The following is a 19,201-nucleotide window of genomic DNA, read 5'->3' on the forward strand; positions in this document are numbered from 1 at the left end:
TCCACTGTCAGTGATTAAACCTCATTTGAACCAGCCACAGAATTGGACCTGAAGAGTTTCTTCCACGGAAATCATAAACTTGTCAGATGGAGGATGGTTTTCCATGGTTGTGTTGATGGATTTAGGATTTAACAATCATCTACTTGCACTGCCTAAATAGCAACAGAGCCTCCAGTGTTATGGAACTCTTTCTTGGTGGAGTTGATGACTTTGCTGTGTTTCTAGTTCGCTGTGACCACGGCATGGAGAACATTTAAGTTGCTCGCTACATGCTAAAGAGAAGGGGCTCACACCCAAACTGTGTTATTACTGGAAGCAGTGTTCATACTCAGAGGATTGAACGGTTGTGGGCTCAACTAAATAGAGTAGTTTAATTTTATTTTAGTAACCTCTTCAGCTTCATGGAAAACCATGGTGCACTCCACTCAACCAATGAACTCCACCTGTTCTGTTTACATTACGTTTTCATGCCTAGGGTTCCCAGAGCAGTGTTGGGACCTCACTAGAAGGACTACACAATGCGGCCTACAGAAGCCTACACATGTGGCCAGGACAAAGGGACAAAGGGGATTAAAAACTACACCGCCATTTTAGTTTCACATCTCACCCAGGTGAGAGATGCGACGCCACCCAACGAGTGCCCCATTGGCTGACATCTTCAGGGAACCCCGGGGGGTCCCCTGGAGCGGCCTGAGCTTTATAAACCGAAGCCGCCCGGAGAACGCTCTCTTATTCACGCCTCTTATTCACTCTTACTCTCTGGCTCCCACTCCTACCCGGGCGCTGGTTCCAGCGCTTCCATCGCAACACCACGTTGCAACGGGAGGCGACCCCCTCCCGCAGCGCACCGCTGCAACAAGAGGAACCAAGCCGGTTCCTGCCTTCCAGCTACCAGACGCTGTCTGAAGTAAGCTGACTAAATCGCCAAGCCGCGATTATATCGCCGCTCGTGGAAGGAGGAAACACCAACTGTTTTCTTTATTTGAGTTTGATCAACGAGAGGAAACCCGCTCCGCTCTCGTCTGGACGAAGCCGATTCAGCACGTCCCCCGCTGACGCCGGGGACTCACGAACACCGCCGTTACGGAACGCCGTCATCGTCTTACGCAACGATACCAGTAAGAGGCTATCAGTCTGGGCAGAGACACAAGTGATAGTGTAGGATATGCTTGTAATTCTTGTTAATGTGTTTTAAGTTCTGATCGCGGACCGCCGAGTCCGTTGGTTCATGTGCTGCTGTATTTGAATGCTGATCGTGATCGCCGCTGGGTTGATTTCTGTAACAGTGTTTGCGACTAACCTCCGCCATATTCGCGAGCTCAGAAAGCCTCTACTATCAGTTAAAAGACCGGTCTCGCGGAATAAACGCCAGTTCATTCACGCGAGCCCGTGTGATAACGGCACGCTTTCTGTCCCTCCGAATATCGCTCGCGCATCCTCTCTCTCTTTGTTTGTGTTCCGCTAACACACACACACATACACGCCGCACACACGTGTCCTAAGCCAGCTGTTCCCGGCGGGCGCTAGGGACATAGCTACATCTGGTGGCTACATACGGCTATCTCTCTCTCTCTCTCTCTCTCGCTACTCCGTCAGACCTCAGTGGCTCCGCCCCTGACCGCTGCGAGGAATAGCTCCACCTCTCTCTCTCTCTCGCTACCCCATCGAACCTCAGTGGCTCCGCCCCTGAACGCTGCGAGGAATAGCTCCATCCGGTGGCCGCCCATAGCCATCTCTCCCTCTCTCTCTCTCTCTCTCGACACGCACGCACACACACACAAGCACACGCACGCACACACACACATACGCACACACACACTCCACGTGTGTATCTCCCTTTGTTTAAGCTTAGCTTTGTGTGTTAGGTAGTTAGGTAATAAGGCTTTGTTAATTGCAGTGTTATTGATTGTGATCATTATTACTGATTTTAATAAATCTTATTATATTATAACTAGCGGTCTCTTGTGCTTGTTGTGTATATGTCAATGGATAACAGCAGGTTGTGAAGGCTAGTGCTTGAATTTCACGCCTTTTTAATTGTTCGATTGGTTTTGTACTCCTATGCCAATGATCACGATGATTGGCATGTGAGTATAAAACCTTTATATTGAGACTGAATACAGTTTTAGGTTATCTTTTCCCTGATCCCAGGGTGGTGCCCCGTTTATTCATGATTATATCATGATAATATATTAAATATAATTATTAATACCGATAATCATATTGATATTAATAATTAACTGTTGATAACCAAATCTGCTCCTGCTACAACCCCAACAGCAGCCAACCAGTTCAGAACAACCATGGCTTATCAACACAAGGAGGGCAGACCCCCTTGCAACTATGGCAAGTATGAATTCCTTAAACGTTGAGAATATGTAACACTGCAGCTGATGGGGTTTTCCAACCAGAAGGTGAAAAATAAAACAATTTGTGAACAATCTCTGCTCTTTTCCCATGTATAAAACTAGTACACAGATGAGTGCCAATTCAATTTTTCAATTGAAATCAATTGAATTGAAATCAAGAGTTTCAATTTGTGTCACTAGAAACTGAATGAAAAACCGAATTTATTAATTTGAATCCAAATCCAAAATCCATCACTGAAAATTCAATTACATATACTCACACATTCAGTGACATTGAGGAAGAGTAATTGGATGTACACAAGGACCTAATCGCACATTTCCCAGTGAAGATAGGGAGAGGACGCTGCAGACACTGCAATAAAGGATACACCAACACTATGCAGCAATGCAGCAAGTATATATATTCATCTTTGCTTTTCAGAGAACAAGAACTGTTTTGGGACTATCACTAGAAATGAGAGTCAAAGTCACGAAAAGTAAAAAATGAAGATGTTTCTTTTTACATACAATTGTATCCTGTTAGCTGCACGGTGGTGTAGTGGGTAGCACTCTCGCCTCACAGCAAGAGGGTCCTGGGTTCGATTCCCGGGTCAGCCCGGGTTCCTTCTGTGTGGAGTTTGCATGTTCTCCCCGTGTAAGTGTGGGTTCTCTCCGGGTTCTCCGGCTTCCTCCCACAGTCCAAAGACATGCAAGATGGGGATAGGTTAATTGGTGACTCTAAATTGCCCATAGGTGTGAATGTGAGCATGAATGGTTGTTTGTCTCTACATGTTGGCCCTGTGATAGACTGGTGTCCTGTCCAGGGTGTACCCTGCCTTCGCCCAATGACAGCTGGGATTGGCTCCAGCCCCCCCGTGACCCTAAATACAGGATAAGCGGTAGAAAATGGATGGATGTATCCTGTTAAATTGTTTTTTAAAAAATCACTTCATAAAATATGACTCGTGTGATTATTATTCATGTTATAGCCTTAATGGGGATAAGTAAGCAATCAACCCTGCAAATGAACCCTTAGTTAGTTGTTCAGACAATGAGAGTACAAATACAAAATTTCTGCTCCAAACTCACCCAATGTTGCAATATTATAACAGTTCTCTTGAAAACTCTTTAATTTACAACATCTGAAAGGTAAACTTTTTTTTTTTAGGTTTTTCTATATTTTGGGTCTTACAGGGTTAAAGGCTTCAAGACTATCAAGAGTACATAGAGATTTCGTGTCAAAGAGGGTTAGGGTGGCAGCTGCGCCTTTGTCTCGGAGTAAGCTGGAACAAATGTAAGGAATTTCTCTGTTTTTATTGGCAGCGTCCAAACTTGACTGTAAAAACACTGAAAACAACAAAGCCTCTTTCTTGAAGGTGTGACCTGGAGCCAGATGCCATTTGGTGAAACCAATAATAGTCATCAGCGAGATCAATTCATCTCTTAACTATGGAGGAATATTTTGACAATAAGACGCTGAGTATCATCAGCCTCGCCCTTTAAAAGAATCGGTGAATGCTTCTATGAAGGAAAAAAAAGAAACCAAAATGACCAATCAGATGTTGTCAGGGGTGGATTGGCCATAGGGAGTACCGGCATATTAAACATGTTTGTTGCAGCGGGGGCCGGCGGCTTCGTGGCTTCCGGCTCCGAGGCTTTCGGCTGTGGCGGGTCCCTCTAGGCAGGTGTCGCAGGCGGACAGTGAAAGTGAGGCTCCCGCTGCCATGGTGGTACAGGAGGAGGAGGAGGAGGAGATTGGTGGTGGTGATAGCAGGTGTGTGTGCAAGATAATATGTTGTGGATAAACACTCATTCAGAACCGTTGTCTATGAACTTTATTTGACATAATAGATCTCTGCATAGTGTGTGGTGTGTTATAACTAAAGATAGTTATCTAAAGTGTTGGAAAATAATATACTATCCTGATTATTTAATAGTTGCTTTTATTAACCACTATTTTATATTTTCATCAAAGCATGCCACACATTTGCAGATCTACAAGCTTAAAACTCACACGTTGCAATTGTGGTGTGGTTTGACCACAGTACCTTGCTATCAGCCTGCCAATGCCATGATCAGTTCCACCACATATGAGTGAGTTAAATAAACAACACTCTTGAATCTTAAATCCTTTCTCCAGTATCCTTCTTAAGAGCAAAAGAGCAACATACTGTGTAGTCATCATTTATTTTATTCAAGGCTCCAGAATATAAAGGGATATTATTCAGTATAGTAGTGTTATTAAGGGCTTGTGTGATTATATGTACAGTACATCAACGGGCCGAGTTGGCACAGTGTCTGCGCGCGGATTGTGGTGGGCCAGTCTGGACCAAAAAGTCCAAAAGTGCTAAGTAGAACCATATAAGGTTCTTCGGCTTGTCGTCATAGGAGAACCCTTTTTGGCTCCAGGTAGAACCTTTTATAAAGGTTCCACCTGGAACCCTTTTGGAAGGTTCTACCGAGAACCCCACATAAAGGGTTATACCTAGAACTGTGTGTGTAAGGTTCCACCCAGAACCCCCCATGAGATGTTCTACAAAGAACCCACGCAGGGAGTTCCACTAAGAACCCTTTCATATTTCAATGGTTTCATCTAGAACCTGCACAGGGAGTTCCACTAAGAACCCTTTCATTTTCCAAGGGTTACGTCTAGAACCCACACAGGGAGTTCCACTAAGAACCCTTTCATATTTCAAGGGTTTCATCTAGAACCCACACAGGGAGTTCCACTAAGAACCCTTTCATTTTTCAAGGGTTACATCTAGAACCCACACAGGGAGTTCCACTAAGAACCCTTTCATTTTTCAAGGGTTTTATCTAGAACCCACACAGGGAGTTCCACTAAAAACCCTTTCATTTTTCAAGGGTTATGTCTAGAACCCACACAGGGAGTTCCACTAAGAACCCTTTCATGTTTCAAGGGTTCCATCTAGACCTCACACAGGGCTCCTAGCCAACTGAGCTAATTGTCTGGAAGTGCAATCAGCAAGGTATGATATCTGTCAACATGGGAATTGAACCTGTGACCTAAAAGCAGAAGTCATATATTGTACAGACAGAGCTAAACAGACACATGATCAGCTCCCTCTGTCTGACCACTGACATGAAGGAGCTGTCAACCTGGCTGTGTGAGTGAGTGTGGCGAGTCGGAGGAGTCCCTGATCTACACATTCTGCTGGATAGCTCAGTGGGTAATGGTACAGACTTTAGATTTGGAGGGTGGGGGTTAAAATCCCAGTCACAGCTAATCTTTGCCTGGATCAACAAGATTTGCTGATGAACGTCTTGCGTTCTTATAATTAATGGTTGTGAAAATAAATTGGTAACAGAACATTTCAGTTTCATTATTTGTATGTCTGATCAGAATGTGTAAGGTGATAGACTAGTATGGTGGACCTGATGACTCCACGCAGCTAGCAGGTTAGCTCAGTCACTAATGCCAGTGACTTTAGACTGGGTGGCAGGTGTTCAAATCCCAAGATTGGCAATTATGTTACAGTTTGATCAACAGGATCTGGAGAAGAAGAAAAAAACAAAACAAAAACAAAAAATCGATATGAAAAGTATTTGTATCAGTAGTCACAAGGAATTGTATTTTGCACCATTATTGGTAAGTGTTATCAGGAAGTTCCCTGGTGACACAGGATATTATACCCATGCTTTCAACAATCCCTGAAGAACTCTTTCTTCCAAAAACGGTTCTCTGGATCAAAATAGTTCTTACTGGAACCCTTAGTGTTACCAAGAACCCTTTTAAAACCCTTTATTCAGGAAAGGGGTTTTAAAGGGTTCTCTCGATCAAAATGGTTCTTACTGGAACCATTAGTGTTACCAAGAACCCTTGAAAAACCCTTTCTTCGGGAAAGGGTTTTTCAGAAGCAAATGGTTCCAGGTAGAACCTCAGCCCTTGTAGAAGAACCCTATTGGAACCCTTATTTCTAAGAGTGTACATTCTTTCATACAAATCATGAAGTTTGTTCAAGACTGCTAAAAATGTATTTTTTAATCACCTTTACTGGTGTGAGTAAATACCTCAACTACCTCTCCCATTGTAACAGCTGGAGAAGACGTGTCTAAAACTGCCCGGCTTGTGTTTCCGCCACAACCGCCAGTGCTGTTAATACTTTGTGAAGTTGCGGCGCATCCTTTAACTTCATCCCGAATTATGAATTGATCAACATGGCAGAGGCAGTCGCAAGTACCGCAGCTTTGACCTCCAACCTCACTAAACCTCTGATCCATGTTGGTTCTATCGGACGGTTATGTCGGTCCACCCTTTGCAGCTATAACAGCTTCAACTCTTCTGGAAGGCTTTCCACAAGGTTTAGGAGTGTGTTCATGGGACTTTTTGACCATTCTTCCAGAAGTGTATTTGTGAGGTCACACACTGATGTTGGACAGGAAGGCCTGGCTCTCAGTCTCCACACTAATTCATCCCAAAGGTGTTCTATCAGATTGAGGTCAGGACTCTGTGCAGGCTAGCAAGTTCATCCACACCAAACTCTCTCATCCATGTCTTTATGGACATTGCTTTGTGCACTGGTGCACAGTCATGTTGCAACAGGAAGGGACCATCCCCAAACTGGTCCACAAAGTTATGAGCATGGAATTGTCCAACATCTCTTGGTATGCTGAAGCATTCAGTGTTCCTTTCACTGGAACTAAGGGGCCAAGCCCAGCTCCTGAAAAACAACCCCACACCATAATCCCCCTCCACCAAACTTTACACGTGGCACAATGCAGTCAGACAAGTACCGTTGTCCTGGCAACCACCAAACCCAGACTCGTCCATCAGATAGCCAGATGGAGAAGCGTGATCGGTCACTCCAGAGAAGTGTCTCCACTGCTCTAGAGTCCAGTGCTTTACACCACTGCATCCGACGCTTTGCATTGCACTTGCTGATGTATGGCTTGGATGCAGCTGATCGCCATGGAAACCCAATCCATGAAGCTCTCTACACTGTTCTTGAGCAAATCTGAAGGCCACATGAAGTTTGGAGGTCTGTAGCGGCTGACTTGCAGAACGTTGGTGACCTCTGTGCACTATGTGCCTCAGCATCCGCTGACCCCGCTCTGTCATTTTACGTGGCCTACCATGACTGAAACTTTAACTTACTCTTTAAGTTGTTCAAAGTGTCTCTCTTTTCTCCCTGGCTGTGTCCGAAATCACTCCCTACTCCCGCCATTTTGTAGAGGTGTCAAAATGTTTAGTGAGCATTACTATTCCCTACCACGATGCATCATGAAAAGTAGTGTACAACCGATGGTCACTAGCCGAGCACATTTTACCATCATGCATTGCGCTGAAGGACAAATGGCGAACGGACGAGAGAGAGCAGCAAAAACAGCAATAAATAATATAATGAATAAATAGTGAATTAATATATTTATCGTGCACAGAGCAGAACAAGACAACACAAATGGCCAAAGTGTGTGTGTGTGTGTGTGTGTGTGTGGGGGCGTCGTCATCCCTCAAAAAACGTCACTTGTCACTCTGTATGACTATAAAGATGCGGAGATGAAGGACAGATTGTGGTGAGTGATTGCCGATGAGTTTGGGATCGGGGACGAACTGCAGCCTGTTCAGTGTCCGGTGGATCGCGGAGATGTGGGGTCCCGGTAGTGCTGCGAATTGGTCCTGAAGTCCATTGGGATCGTTGAAAATAAATCCAGCAGTGAGGATGATGTAGTGATTGTCTTATTATTGAAAGAAGAAAAAAGATGAAAACTGTTGGCTGGTTTTATTTTTTCAAGATGTGAGACGGTCACGGAATCTCCCCCCTGCTGGATGACTCCTTTTATTTTCGTTTTGTAAATTAGCATTTACGAATATGTATAAATCAAAAGAATGATCCTGGTAATTTCTCTATTTGTGAAATACTAGGCGGCGTGTGAACAGCTGGAAATGCATGTGAGACATGAGAGCCATCGGCAGGAGCTGACACCTATTAATTATGCGTCAGGAACGACAACATCAACGTCGCCAAAAGAAATCCCCCGAGTAGTGTCCGAAAGTGTTTTGTCATTTTGCTGTTGAGTCCAATATATTGTGCTCTACATAGAACGCCCCTCTGTAGGGAGTAGGGAATGATTTCGAACACAGCCATGGTGTTTCCTGCTCAGACTTTTAATTTAGTTTCACTTTCATTTCACTGTGTGTGGTGGGGGGAGGGATTTTATCATAACAAGTGAAAGCTTTGTTTGCTTATAGATAGCGTTTTCAAAGAGTCGGTCAGGACACACAACATTATATTTGGGTCCCCATGACCTAAATGTATAACTGATGAGAGGAAATTAAAAGAATGAAACACACTCTTATTTACCCCTAAATGTATTTATTATAAGACAGAAAAGAGTGAGCAAATTTCAACAGGGAAATACAGGCATCACTAGACAATTGTTCGATTGAAAGGCTTTTTAAAGTCTCATCAATGTAATATGTTAAAAAAATAATATTTGTTACAGTATACATCACATGGTTAGATTGAAAAACAGGAATATGTTTGTGAATATTAGACAAGTCAATATTTTCCTCTCAGCCACATCTCATCATTTGTTTTGACTCTTTAAACTACTACTACTCTACTCTTTCTTTAGCTGTGATATTTTTTGGCAGACCGCATTGATCCATCAAAGGCAGACCATTCTTCATCCTTGACAGCCTCTGCTGTCCTCTTCGCTGCTTCACTCTGCTTTTGTTATTGACGTGAGGACTCTCAGCCGATGCTAATTTTCTGATTTATTGTTGTATAATGACACATCTATGAAACAGAATCACAAGTTAACTTAAAATTATGGAAGGTCCAAATAGAAACTTCTGAATCTTATAAGGATGAAGGCTTTTACTTAAATCACATACGGGAAATCCACTCGGGAAAGCTGCACTCATCTGAATTCATCGACTTCTTTTCCGCATTTGACCTTACACTCTCCCCCTCTCCACCAACTCATCGCGCCGGTAACCAACTTGACCTTGTCTTCACAAGATCCTGTGGCATCTCGGCACTCTCTGTTACCCCGCTCACTGTGTCCGACCACCACTTTGTGACTTTCTCCCTCCCCATGGAGCCCACCACATCCCTCCCCTCTACGCCTCGAATGGTCACCAGCCGCCGCAACCTGAAATCCCTCACTCCCTCCGCTCTCTCCTCAACTGTTATCTCCTCGCTACCATCCTCAGAACAGTTCTCCTTAATACCTACTGAGGAAGCCTCCTCCATCCTGATGTCCTCACTCTCCTCTTCTTTGGACACTCTCTGTCCCCCTATCTCACGACCTGCGCGATCATCTCCCCCCCCCTCCCTGGCTGTCTGAACCTCTGCGAACCAACAGATCATTGTTGCGAGCGTCAGAGAGAAAATGGAAGAAATCGGGCCAGCACGAGGACCTTACTCACTACCACCGCCTCCTCTCTGACTTCACCTCAACTGTTTCGGCAGCTAAATCTGCCTTCTACCTGGCAAAGATCAACTCTTCTGCCTCCAACCCCAGGAAACTCTTCTCCGTGTTCTCCTCCCTCCTCACCCCTCCTACCCCTCCCCCCCCTTCCTTCCTTACTGCCGATGACTTTGCTACTTACTTTACCAAGAAAGTAAATGACATCAGCTCCTCATTTACGCCTATTCCCTCCCAGAAGACATCTCCCCCAACCCTCAACTCGGATGGTCTTACCAGCTTTACCCCCCTCACCTCTGAAGATGTTCACGCACTTGTTACATCTAACCGTGCCACCACCTGCTCCCTCGACCCGACCCCCTCCTCTCTTCTCCAAGACATCTCACACGACATCTTGCCATTCCTCACCACCCTGATCAACTCCTCCCTCACCTCAGGTGTCATTCCAGCGGATTTTAAGACAGCTACCGTGAAGCCTCTCCTTAAAAAACCCACCCTAGACGCTACTGACATCCAAAGCTACAGACCTGTATCTCTTCTTTCATTCCTCTCTAAAACCTTGGAACGTGCCGCCTACAACCAACTGTCATCCTATCTCTCGCTGAACAACCTCCTAGACCCTAATCAATCAGGATTCAGGACTGCTCACTCCACTGAGACGGCCCTCCTCACAGTGACCGAGTCCCTGCGAGACGCCAGAGCCTCGTCCCACTCCTCCGTTCTCGTTCTCCTCGACCTATCTGCTGCATTCGACACAGTCAATCACCAAATCCTCCTCTCCACTCTGGCTGAACTTGGCATAACTGACTCTGCTCTCGCCTGGTTTACATCATACCTGACAAATCGCACCTTTCAGGTCACATGGAATGGCTCTATGTCCAAACCCTGTTCTCTGGACACGGGTGTCCCTCAAGGCTCAGTATTAGGACCGCTTCTGTTCTCACTATACACCAGATCACTAGGTTCTGTTATCACATCGCATGGATTCTCCTACCATTGCTACGCAGATGACACCCAGCTGTTCCTCTCTTTTCCCCCGTCCTCTGACACCCACATTGCAACTCGCATCTCGGACTGTCTGGCTGACATCTCTGTCTGGACAACTGCACATCACCTCAAGCTTAACCTGAATAAAACCGAACTCCTCTTCATCCCAGGGAAAGACTGCCCTCGCATGGACCTGTCGGTCACTGTCGAGGGCATCACAGTATTGCCGTCGTCAACTGCGAGGAACCTGGGTGTAATCCTCGATGACCAACTATCCTGCACCCCCAACATCACTGCTGTGGCCCGATCCTGCAGATTTGCCCTCTACAACATCCGCAGGATTCGGACCCTCCTCACAAAGGATGCAACGCAACTCTTGGTCCAAGCACTGGTCATCTCCCGCCTTGACTACTGCAACTCTCTCCTGGCCGGACTCCCGGCCTCTGTGATTAAACCATTGCAGCGTATCCAGAACGCTGCAGCACGCCTTATCTTCAATCTACCCAAATTCTCCCATGTGACCCCCCTCCTCCGTGACCTCCACTGGCTCCCTGTTGCAGCACGCATCCAATTCAAGACGATGGCACTGGCCTTCAGGGCCATCAATGGAACGGCACCCATCTACCTTCAAACACTGGTCAAACCTCATGCCCCGAAGCGAGCACTTGGCTCCTCTACTTCAGCTGGCCGGCTGGTACCACCATCGCTGAAATCAAACAAATGTCGCTCAGCAAAGTCCAGACTCTTCTCTGTTCTGGCGCCTCAGTGGTGGAACGAACTCCCGACTAATGTCAGGACAGCTGAGTCATTTGCCATTTTCCGAAAAAGGCTCAAGACTCACCTGTTCAGACTTCACCTCGACTAGCATGACCCACCAACACACTCCCCCCCCCCAAAAAAAACAAAAAAAAAACCCTTACCTATAGCACTCTGATCGTAGCACTGTTGCTCTTGAACTACTAGTTTACTCAGATGACGACCTAACACTTACTTACTTTATCGGCAATGATTCGTTGTGGTTTCCTTGTTTCCTTCTTTTGACAAATGTACTTATTTTAAGTCGCTTTGGACAAAAGCGTCTGCTAAATGACCTAAATGTAAATGTAAATGTAAATACGGAGGTAAGATAATGCCAAAATCAAACGTGATATGAAAATTTCATGTCACGATCATTCCGGCCAAAATAATTGCGATTCACAATTATATCCCGATAAATCATCATAATATGCCTAAAAGTCTTAAAATGGCACTAAATCAAACTGGAATCACTTTACATTTTTAAACAAATATCTTTATTGTACATTTATTGCACATCTTTTCTTTTTTAGCGCACATCCCTTTTAGTGAAAACAATGAAATAATCTTAAATAAGACATTCACCACTATCAATTTATTGAATACCCGAATACCCACCAGCAAAATCATAATCCTGTTCCTAAATTCACTTGTTACAAGGTGAATATGTGAACTGTAACAGAATATGATATAAGAATCTGGTATTTAATCCCAAATGTTGAGAAATGATGACAGGCGCTATTCCCGCTGGGTTATTTTGTACTGTTATATAATGTGTTATTTAATTGAGAAAATAAGTGTCAGATTAATCCATATTCAAAATGATCATTAGTCGCACACAACAAATGTTAAACTATCTCATCAAAAGAAAAAGGAGATAAATCTGACATTTGATACAACAAATATTTAGATTCAACACTCCATCTTCCTGTAGCAGTTACATTAGAATTTTCCAACAATCAGAATTTTTAAAAGAATTACAATATATCACCTTGCTTACAGTTTTACAATATGTTGCGATATATTGAATCATAACCCATTTGATTATGACACATATATTGCCAGATTCTTGCCAAGAAACAACCCCAATGCTACCGTTAGTCCTTCGTTTTTTTTCTCCCCGAGGAAAAGGCACAGCAGTGTTCCCGATGTAACACCGGCCATCACAGTAAGAAAACGCTTCAGAACAATGAGTTTAGCCTGCGCCTTCCGCTCTTCCTCTGACATGTTTACAGATGACAGCTTACTGTGCTCTTCCTCTATGTGTCTCTCGCATGCTTGAAGCATCTCATGGGTGTAGCAGCTTCCCTTGTTTGCCTCGATCATCTTATCTATGGTGTTGAGCAGCTCCCCCGCCTGGAACCGGTTGCTCCGGTCCTGCTTGCCGTTCGCCCAGTATTTATTATCGAAAACGTGGCACCGGCTCCCGCACTTCTCCACCAGAGCCCTCAGATCTGCGTTCTGATCGACCCACTGCTCGATCTTTGTCTCTTCCGAGAGCTGGTCGCCGTGAGTGAAGAGAACTATGGTGTATTTGAACGCTTCTTCGGTGAAACACTTTTGCAGTTCTTTGACGACAGCCTGCTCCTGCTCTGTGAATTTCTCCACTTTGAGCACGATGACAAAAACGTGAGGCCCGGGAGCACACTCTACAATGCACCTCGCTATCTCACGCTTGAGCTCTTCCTCAGGCCTCTTAGTGTCAAAAAACCCGGGAGTGTCGATCCACATAATGTTTCTCCCGTCGACACATATGGTTACCGCTTTGCATGTACTTGTTCCAGAATTGGGTGAATCGTCTGTCTCGAACACAGCCTTTCCAAATATGGTGTTGGCGAGGCTGCTTTTCCCAGCTCCGGTTTTTCCTAACACCACGATCCTTTTTGTCGATGCTAGGAGACAAAAACAACTCTGTCAGTTATATCTCTTGCTCGGTTTTGTCTCTGGAGCTGCAGGTGAAGTTGTGAATCTTTGCTGACTATAGCTGTGTCCCAGTTCAGTGGCCTCAGCCTTTCAGAGGCTGCTTTTGAAGACTCCTTCAAACACGGATTCGGAGGATCCGACTGACCTTCATGGCCCAACTTATCCCAAGATTCATTACGTGCTGCTGACAAAAGGGTTTTACAATGTGCAAATTTGTTTGTGTAGCCTCCTTGTGATGATGAAAAGATTGCAGTTTTACCAATATAATACAGAAATAATATAGACATTGACACTGTGCAGTGGATGGTTTCATACAAAGTTGTGATCAAGCTGACAGTGTGATAGTTGTGTTATATAAAAACAATTAAATTCATGAGCCAAACGGCCAAACTCAATGCATTTTTCATTGCAATCATGCAAATTGCTCTACAATATAATCCATGTACTTATAGCCTTGATAATAAGAAATGCAGGTACTTTTAAAAATAAAGCTGATCTTTATAGTAATATGTGTATATGTGTTCACTTTGTCAAAAGTCAACCCTATGAGATGACTCTTTGAATCTCTTATTTAAAGAAAAGTAATAGCAGTCAATTCAAACGTCATAAAAAACTTTATTACATTATTTGTAAAAATAACACTCCTAATTTATATATCACGACAATTAAAACATGTACACAAAATAGGTGAAAATTAAAAATGTCCTGTCCATGTAGAATAAGTAACGTAACTTACCAGTCATGCTTTCAAAAAGCAGAAATCAGTGCAGCGCTACAAAGGACTCTGATCTTGAGGATGTTGTCACGACGTCTTTCATTTGGCTTCACTTTGTTTCACCACCTGTTTGACTGGTTTCTTGGCATGAGCGTATCACACCATGCCCTCCTTTTTTTATACAGGTGTACGCATTAATAATAAACACCGTCAGTTGAGACTCATCCATTGTTTTATTTCATTCTGGTTTTATATTTCATGCAATATACAAATGTTAAATACAAAGTGTTATGACAATAAAATAGAAAATCGTCTTCATCCATCAATTTCAGATTATGCTTTGTTGTATATTCTTGTCCCCCTTTCATTTGTCCTGTTTCCTTGCATCCATCTACATCATTTAAAATTACACAATAAAATAGTAACATGAAAGCAAAACGTAAGCTCCAAAAACACATTGCACTTCTTTTTTAAAAATACATGTTAATAAAAAGCAAAAGCTCTGTTGTGCATCAAAAAGCAACAAAAGTAAAATTATGTTGACAAGAAAAACACTTTCTGCTCGAGTTAAAATACATCTTCATACAAGATATATCATACAACCAGCAAAAACGTCTCCTCCCTTCACCTTTCTATAATAAAATGAGAATATAAAAAAGACAGACGATAACGGCGGATCAGTGACGTCTCAGACTGAAGTATAATTTCCACGCTGTATCGGATCAGATCAACAAGGTAAATCTGCTTTCAAAGGTTAAAGGGGGAGATTTGATTTGACAGCACAACCGTAGTTCAGACTGTAAATCTTAAAGGTAAATATCTATGATACCAGTAAAAAAAACACCAACAGGTATCCTCTATGATACGCAGTTGGCTGACTGGTTAGAGCGCATGCTATGTTCGAACGTATATACGCAGCTGACCCTGGTTCGAATCCCGGCCGGAGGTCCTTTCCTGCATGTCACACCCCCCCTTTCTCTCCTATGTTTCCTATCTGTCCACTGCTAATAAAAGTTGCTATGCCTAAAATAATCTCTAAAAAAAAACAAAAAAAACCCACTAACAATAAGAACAGATTCCATATTTTGATACTGTGAAATAACAGCAAATAGAAGAGGATAGCAATCAGCAACATGGTGCCCTTACGTCGCTCAAAGCAAGTTCGAAATGAACGCATATGCAGTTCTAACCACCTCTGTCCTCTTCCTCTTCCTCCTACTAGTGCTGTTATCACAGACCAAATCCAAAATAGACTTCTGATAAACTTTATTAATTCACCACTGGCTCCTCCTGCTACTAGTCCTCCCAGGGTTAAAGCTGCCACCACTGCTGCTGCTGATCCTCCTACTGCTGTAACAAACGCCTTTGCTGCTGCACACACTGCCCAAACTACTGCAACTACCGCAGCTACTGCAGCTAGTGACACAACCTTCCCAACTCCTGCAGCTACTGCCATGAATACCCATGCAAATCCACTTAATACCTCTACTGCCACAACTCCTGCTGCAGCGGCCCCTCTCTCCATTTCACATAATCCGATTATTGCCCAAACAAAGATCCTAAATAGGCCAACTATAAACTTTATAAATCCCCCAACTACTGCTGTTAGATTCCTGATGAGCGTTTTTGATCTGCCGCCTCCTTGTTCTTTGGAGAAGCAGCTTCCTTTGTTTTTCTTCCTGATATGGTCTGTTGTGTTGAGCAGCTCTGCAACCTGGAACGCGTTGCTCCTGTATCCACCCTGACAGTAGCCCTTCCAGTATTTATTATCCATGACGTGGCATCGGCCATTGCATTTCTTCACCAGATCACGGAGACATTTATTCTTATTCACAAACTCCTCAATTTTCATGCCGTCTGGGAGCTGGTCACCGTGAGTGAAGACCACCGCGGCGTACTTCAAGGCTTCCTCTGAAAAGTACCGAAGCATTTCGGCAATGGCTGCTTGCTCCTGCGCGGTGAACTTCTCCACTTTAAGCACAATGAAAATGGCATGAGGCCCAGGAGCGCACTCTGAGGTGCACCCCGCTATCTCGCACTCCAGCTCCTCCTTGGGTCTGTTCACGCTGAAGGAACCAGGAGTGTCGACCACAGTGATGCTTCTTCCATTGAGGGATTTAGTTTTTGCTGTCAGACAGTTACTCGTCTCAGAGTGGAAAGTGTGGTCTATCTTGAACACTTCCTCTCCGAATATGGTGTTAGCCAGGCTGCTTTTCCCCGTTCCAGTCTTTCCAAAGATGGCAATTCTCAATGTGCTCGACACTGAAAGAGAATATAGTCCATCGGTTATACTCTGTCTTTTGAGACTCAATTACAATAAAACTCCTAACTGGTCAAAAGTTGCAATGAAAAAGGAAAGCGTTATGAAATAGCTGCATTATCATAATAAGAGAATGATGTAAGGCACATAGAAAACATCAGATGTATCTTTTTTTTAAAGGTGGAAAAAACAGAACAGCTTTAAATAGTTAATGTGCCGTGTTCAGAACAGTACAGTACAGAAATAAACAAAAGGAAATTTAAATTACCGTCAAGTGTATGAGATTATATTTCCTGTATCAGCACCTTTTTTTCTTCAACGTGTTGTCTAACCTTCGTTTTTAACCACCTCCTCCAGTCCACGTGATAGACATATTTTTAGCTACTGTGTCCTGTGCGAACACGAACATGGGCAGCGCTTCATTGGTGATGTGATGTACTACTCCACCAATCAGAATTGATCAGTCTGATGACAGATTTGGGACTGTTTGCTCAATCGAATCTGATCAAACCTCACAGCGGCCATATCTGAGCTGCTCCCCATGTCACCCGGCTACTGCTGCTTTTATTGCGGTGACTCTCAGGAAGCCATGATAAATCCACCTCTCTGCACCAAACATTTCCCTGACATCCCACATATGGACAATAAGAGGTTGCTTCATCTGTAACTGAGAGGCAGTAGAGGAAGCGCTCTCTACTAGGGCAGTTCGATTTTGCCCCAAAATTCTTCTCTCAAATCCGATTTTCGATTACGAGTATTTTGTGAAATGACAAAAGGCAAAGAAATTATTTCAAATATGCTGTTTTTTATTTTGCATATAATTTCCCCATTGGGATTTGAGTGCAAACCTTGCTCTTATTAAACAAAAAATCCCTCAAGGGATTAATATAAAGAACAATTAATGAACTTTTGCCAACTGGCTTTGCTCCATGTTATCTTCTTGTAGACCTCTTGTAAACAAACAAAAAAAAACAATCCCAAACCTCACTTTCACATGTATCTTAAGGTGTGTCCATTAAACAAAAATGAATGAATAAAGTGCAGAACATTAACTTTTTGAAAAATCTATTTTACGATTTTCACGTTTTTAACATTGTCCTAACTAAATAATCGCGATTACGATTTAAAATCGATTCATCGAACAGGCCTACTCTCTACCTCTCTCACTGTGTGTCGACCACAGTGATCCTCTGTCCGTGGACAGATTTGGTCCCTGCACAACATTTGCTTGTCCCACGGCTGGACAGGAAATATAACCTACTCCCTGACTAGTGTGATTTTATGCCAACTTAGAGCACACAGATAAGTAGCAAGTGTGTCTGCATTGATGTACTGAAAACAGAAATTACTTCATGTGACGCTTCTGGGGAACAAATGTTACTTATTTGATAACAGTAGTTAGATTGCCTGCATGTCTCAAGTGTGGTCATTTTAACTATAATTTTGCCAAAATATCTTATTTGTCATAGAGGAATATTCTGGACAGATGAAAGTGAATTAAACTTTAACTTACTCTTTAGGTTGTTTGAAGAGAAATCAATGAAGAGTAAAAACCCTGTTTGGATCTATCAGTCGACAGTACCGTGTCTCTCTTTTCTCCTGGTTTTTCCTGCTCAGACTGCTTTTATTTTACTTTCACTTTCATTTACTGTGTGAGTGTGTCTGGTGGGGGGAGGAGTTCTTATCATACCAGCTTTGTCAAACAGCTTGTTTTCATAGGTTTCCATTCATTGAAGAGTTGGGTCAGGACAGGAGATGTAATTTGAGACACCAAGACACATTTAAAGAATTTCTTCCACAGTCTTTTATTTAACATTTATGCCTGCAGTACATATTTTTTATTAATATTGTTCTAATAATCATAGCTAGAGGTCCTCAAAGTTTTTCAGGCCAAGGACCCCTTGATTTATAGTGCCTCGGTGGAGGGATCCTTTTTTACATGTAAAATTGTGTGTTAAGGCGGGTCCACACCGCACCGACTGCCCGACTCGCGTCGGTAGATGAAGTCGGGCTACTTTATATGGTCGACTCGAATGGCAGATTACACATTTGAATCGGCTGAAATGAACGCCGACGTGGGCCGATTCGAGCGACCACACCAAGGAGACTCATGTCACGGACGCCGACTCTCTCAAAGACGCCGATTTTCGGTCCGGTGTGGACCCGCCTTAAGAAGGAAGACACCAAACCAGAAACTGTTTCCCTCGCAAGATCCAGGTGCATCCACAGGTTCCAGTTTAAGACCAGCAGCTGATGTATGACACCCAATTAACAGCACTTAAGTAATTCTTCCATTGGAGCTCCAAAACTTCCTCCACAGAAGCCATGAGGAAAAAACACCAAATGCTCAAATACACAAAACCCAAATAAATGCATACAGAATGAAATAACAGTAAAAGCAAGAGCAGTCCATACACAAACAACACAGCAGCCCCGTCCCTTTAACTGCCTAACCAGGAACTAACAAAGCTCCCCCTAGGTGGGAATCCTGTTACAGACCAGACAAATAAAAGTAATAAATAGACACTTATCTGTCATTCGAAACCAAAAGAACCAAACAAACAAATGTGGAAGGTCAGTGATCAGTAATGTATGCATGAGTGGATGTGTGAAAGTGTCTTAATCAAATGAAGCAACAGCCGTGTAACAGAGGAGGTAAGAAGGGAGAGAAGTCCATGTTCCTGTGATGAACTTTATCAGAGAAGGAGTTGCCTCAAACCTCATTGGCTGAAATCGTCATGAACACTTCTCTGGAAGAAAGTATAAAGAAAGTTATCT

General features: G+C 43.5%; 2 protein-coding genes across 2 annotated transcripts; both read right to left on the reverse strand.

Annotated features, from left to right (window-relative positions):
• Positions 1 to 11,937: 11,937 nt before the first annotated feature.
• Positions 11,938 to 14,269, reverse strand: LOC311024664 (GTPase IMAP family member 7-like). The gene is made up of 2 exons (XM_084027176.1): positions 14,185 to 14,269; positions 11,938 to 13,417 (listed from the first exon to the last, which is right to left on the reverse strand). Exons 1-2 carry the CDS (start codon positions 14,189 to 14,191, stop codon positions 12,570 to 12,572), a joined length of 855 nt encoding a protein of 284 aa, XP_083883302.1. The 5' UTR covers positions 14,192 to 14,269; the 3' UTR covers positions 11,938 to 12,569.
• A 131-nt stretch (positions 14,270 to 14,400) lies between these two features.
• Positions 14,401 to 18,040, reverse strand: LOC311024655 (uncharacterized protein). The gene is made up of 2 exons (XM_084027164.1): positions 17,937 to 18,040; positions 14,401 to 16,425 (listed from the first exon to the last, which is right to left on the reverse strand). Coding segments are annotated over exons 1-2 (1,302 nt in total). The 5' UTR covers positions 17,938 to 18,040; the 3' UTR covers positions 14,401 to 15,124.
• Positions 18,041 to 19,201: the final 1,161 nt, after the last annotated feature.

Source organism: Eutrigla gurnardus (genome assembly GCF_963514095.1).
Source record: "Eutrigla gurnardus genome assembly, chromosome: 2".
NCBI lineage: Eukaryota > Metazoa > Chordata > Actinopteri > Perciformes > Triglidae > Eutrigla > Eutrigla gurnardus.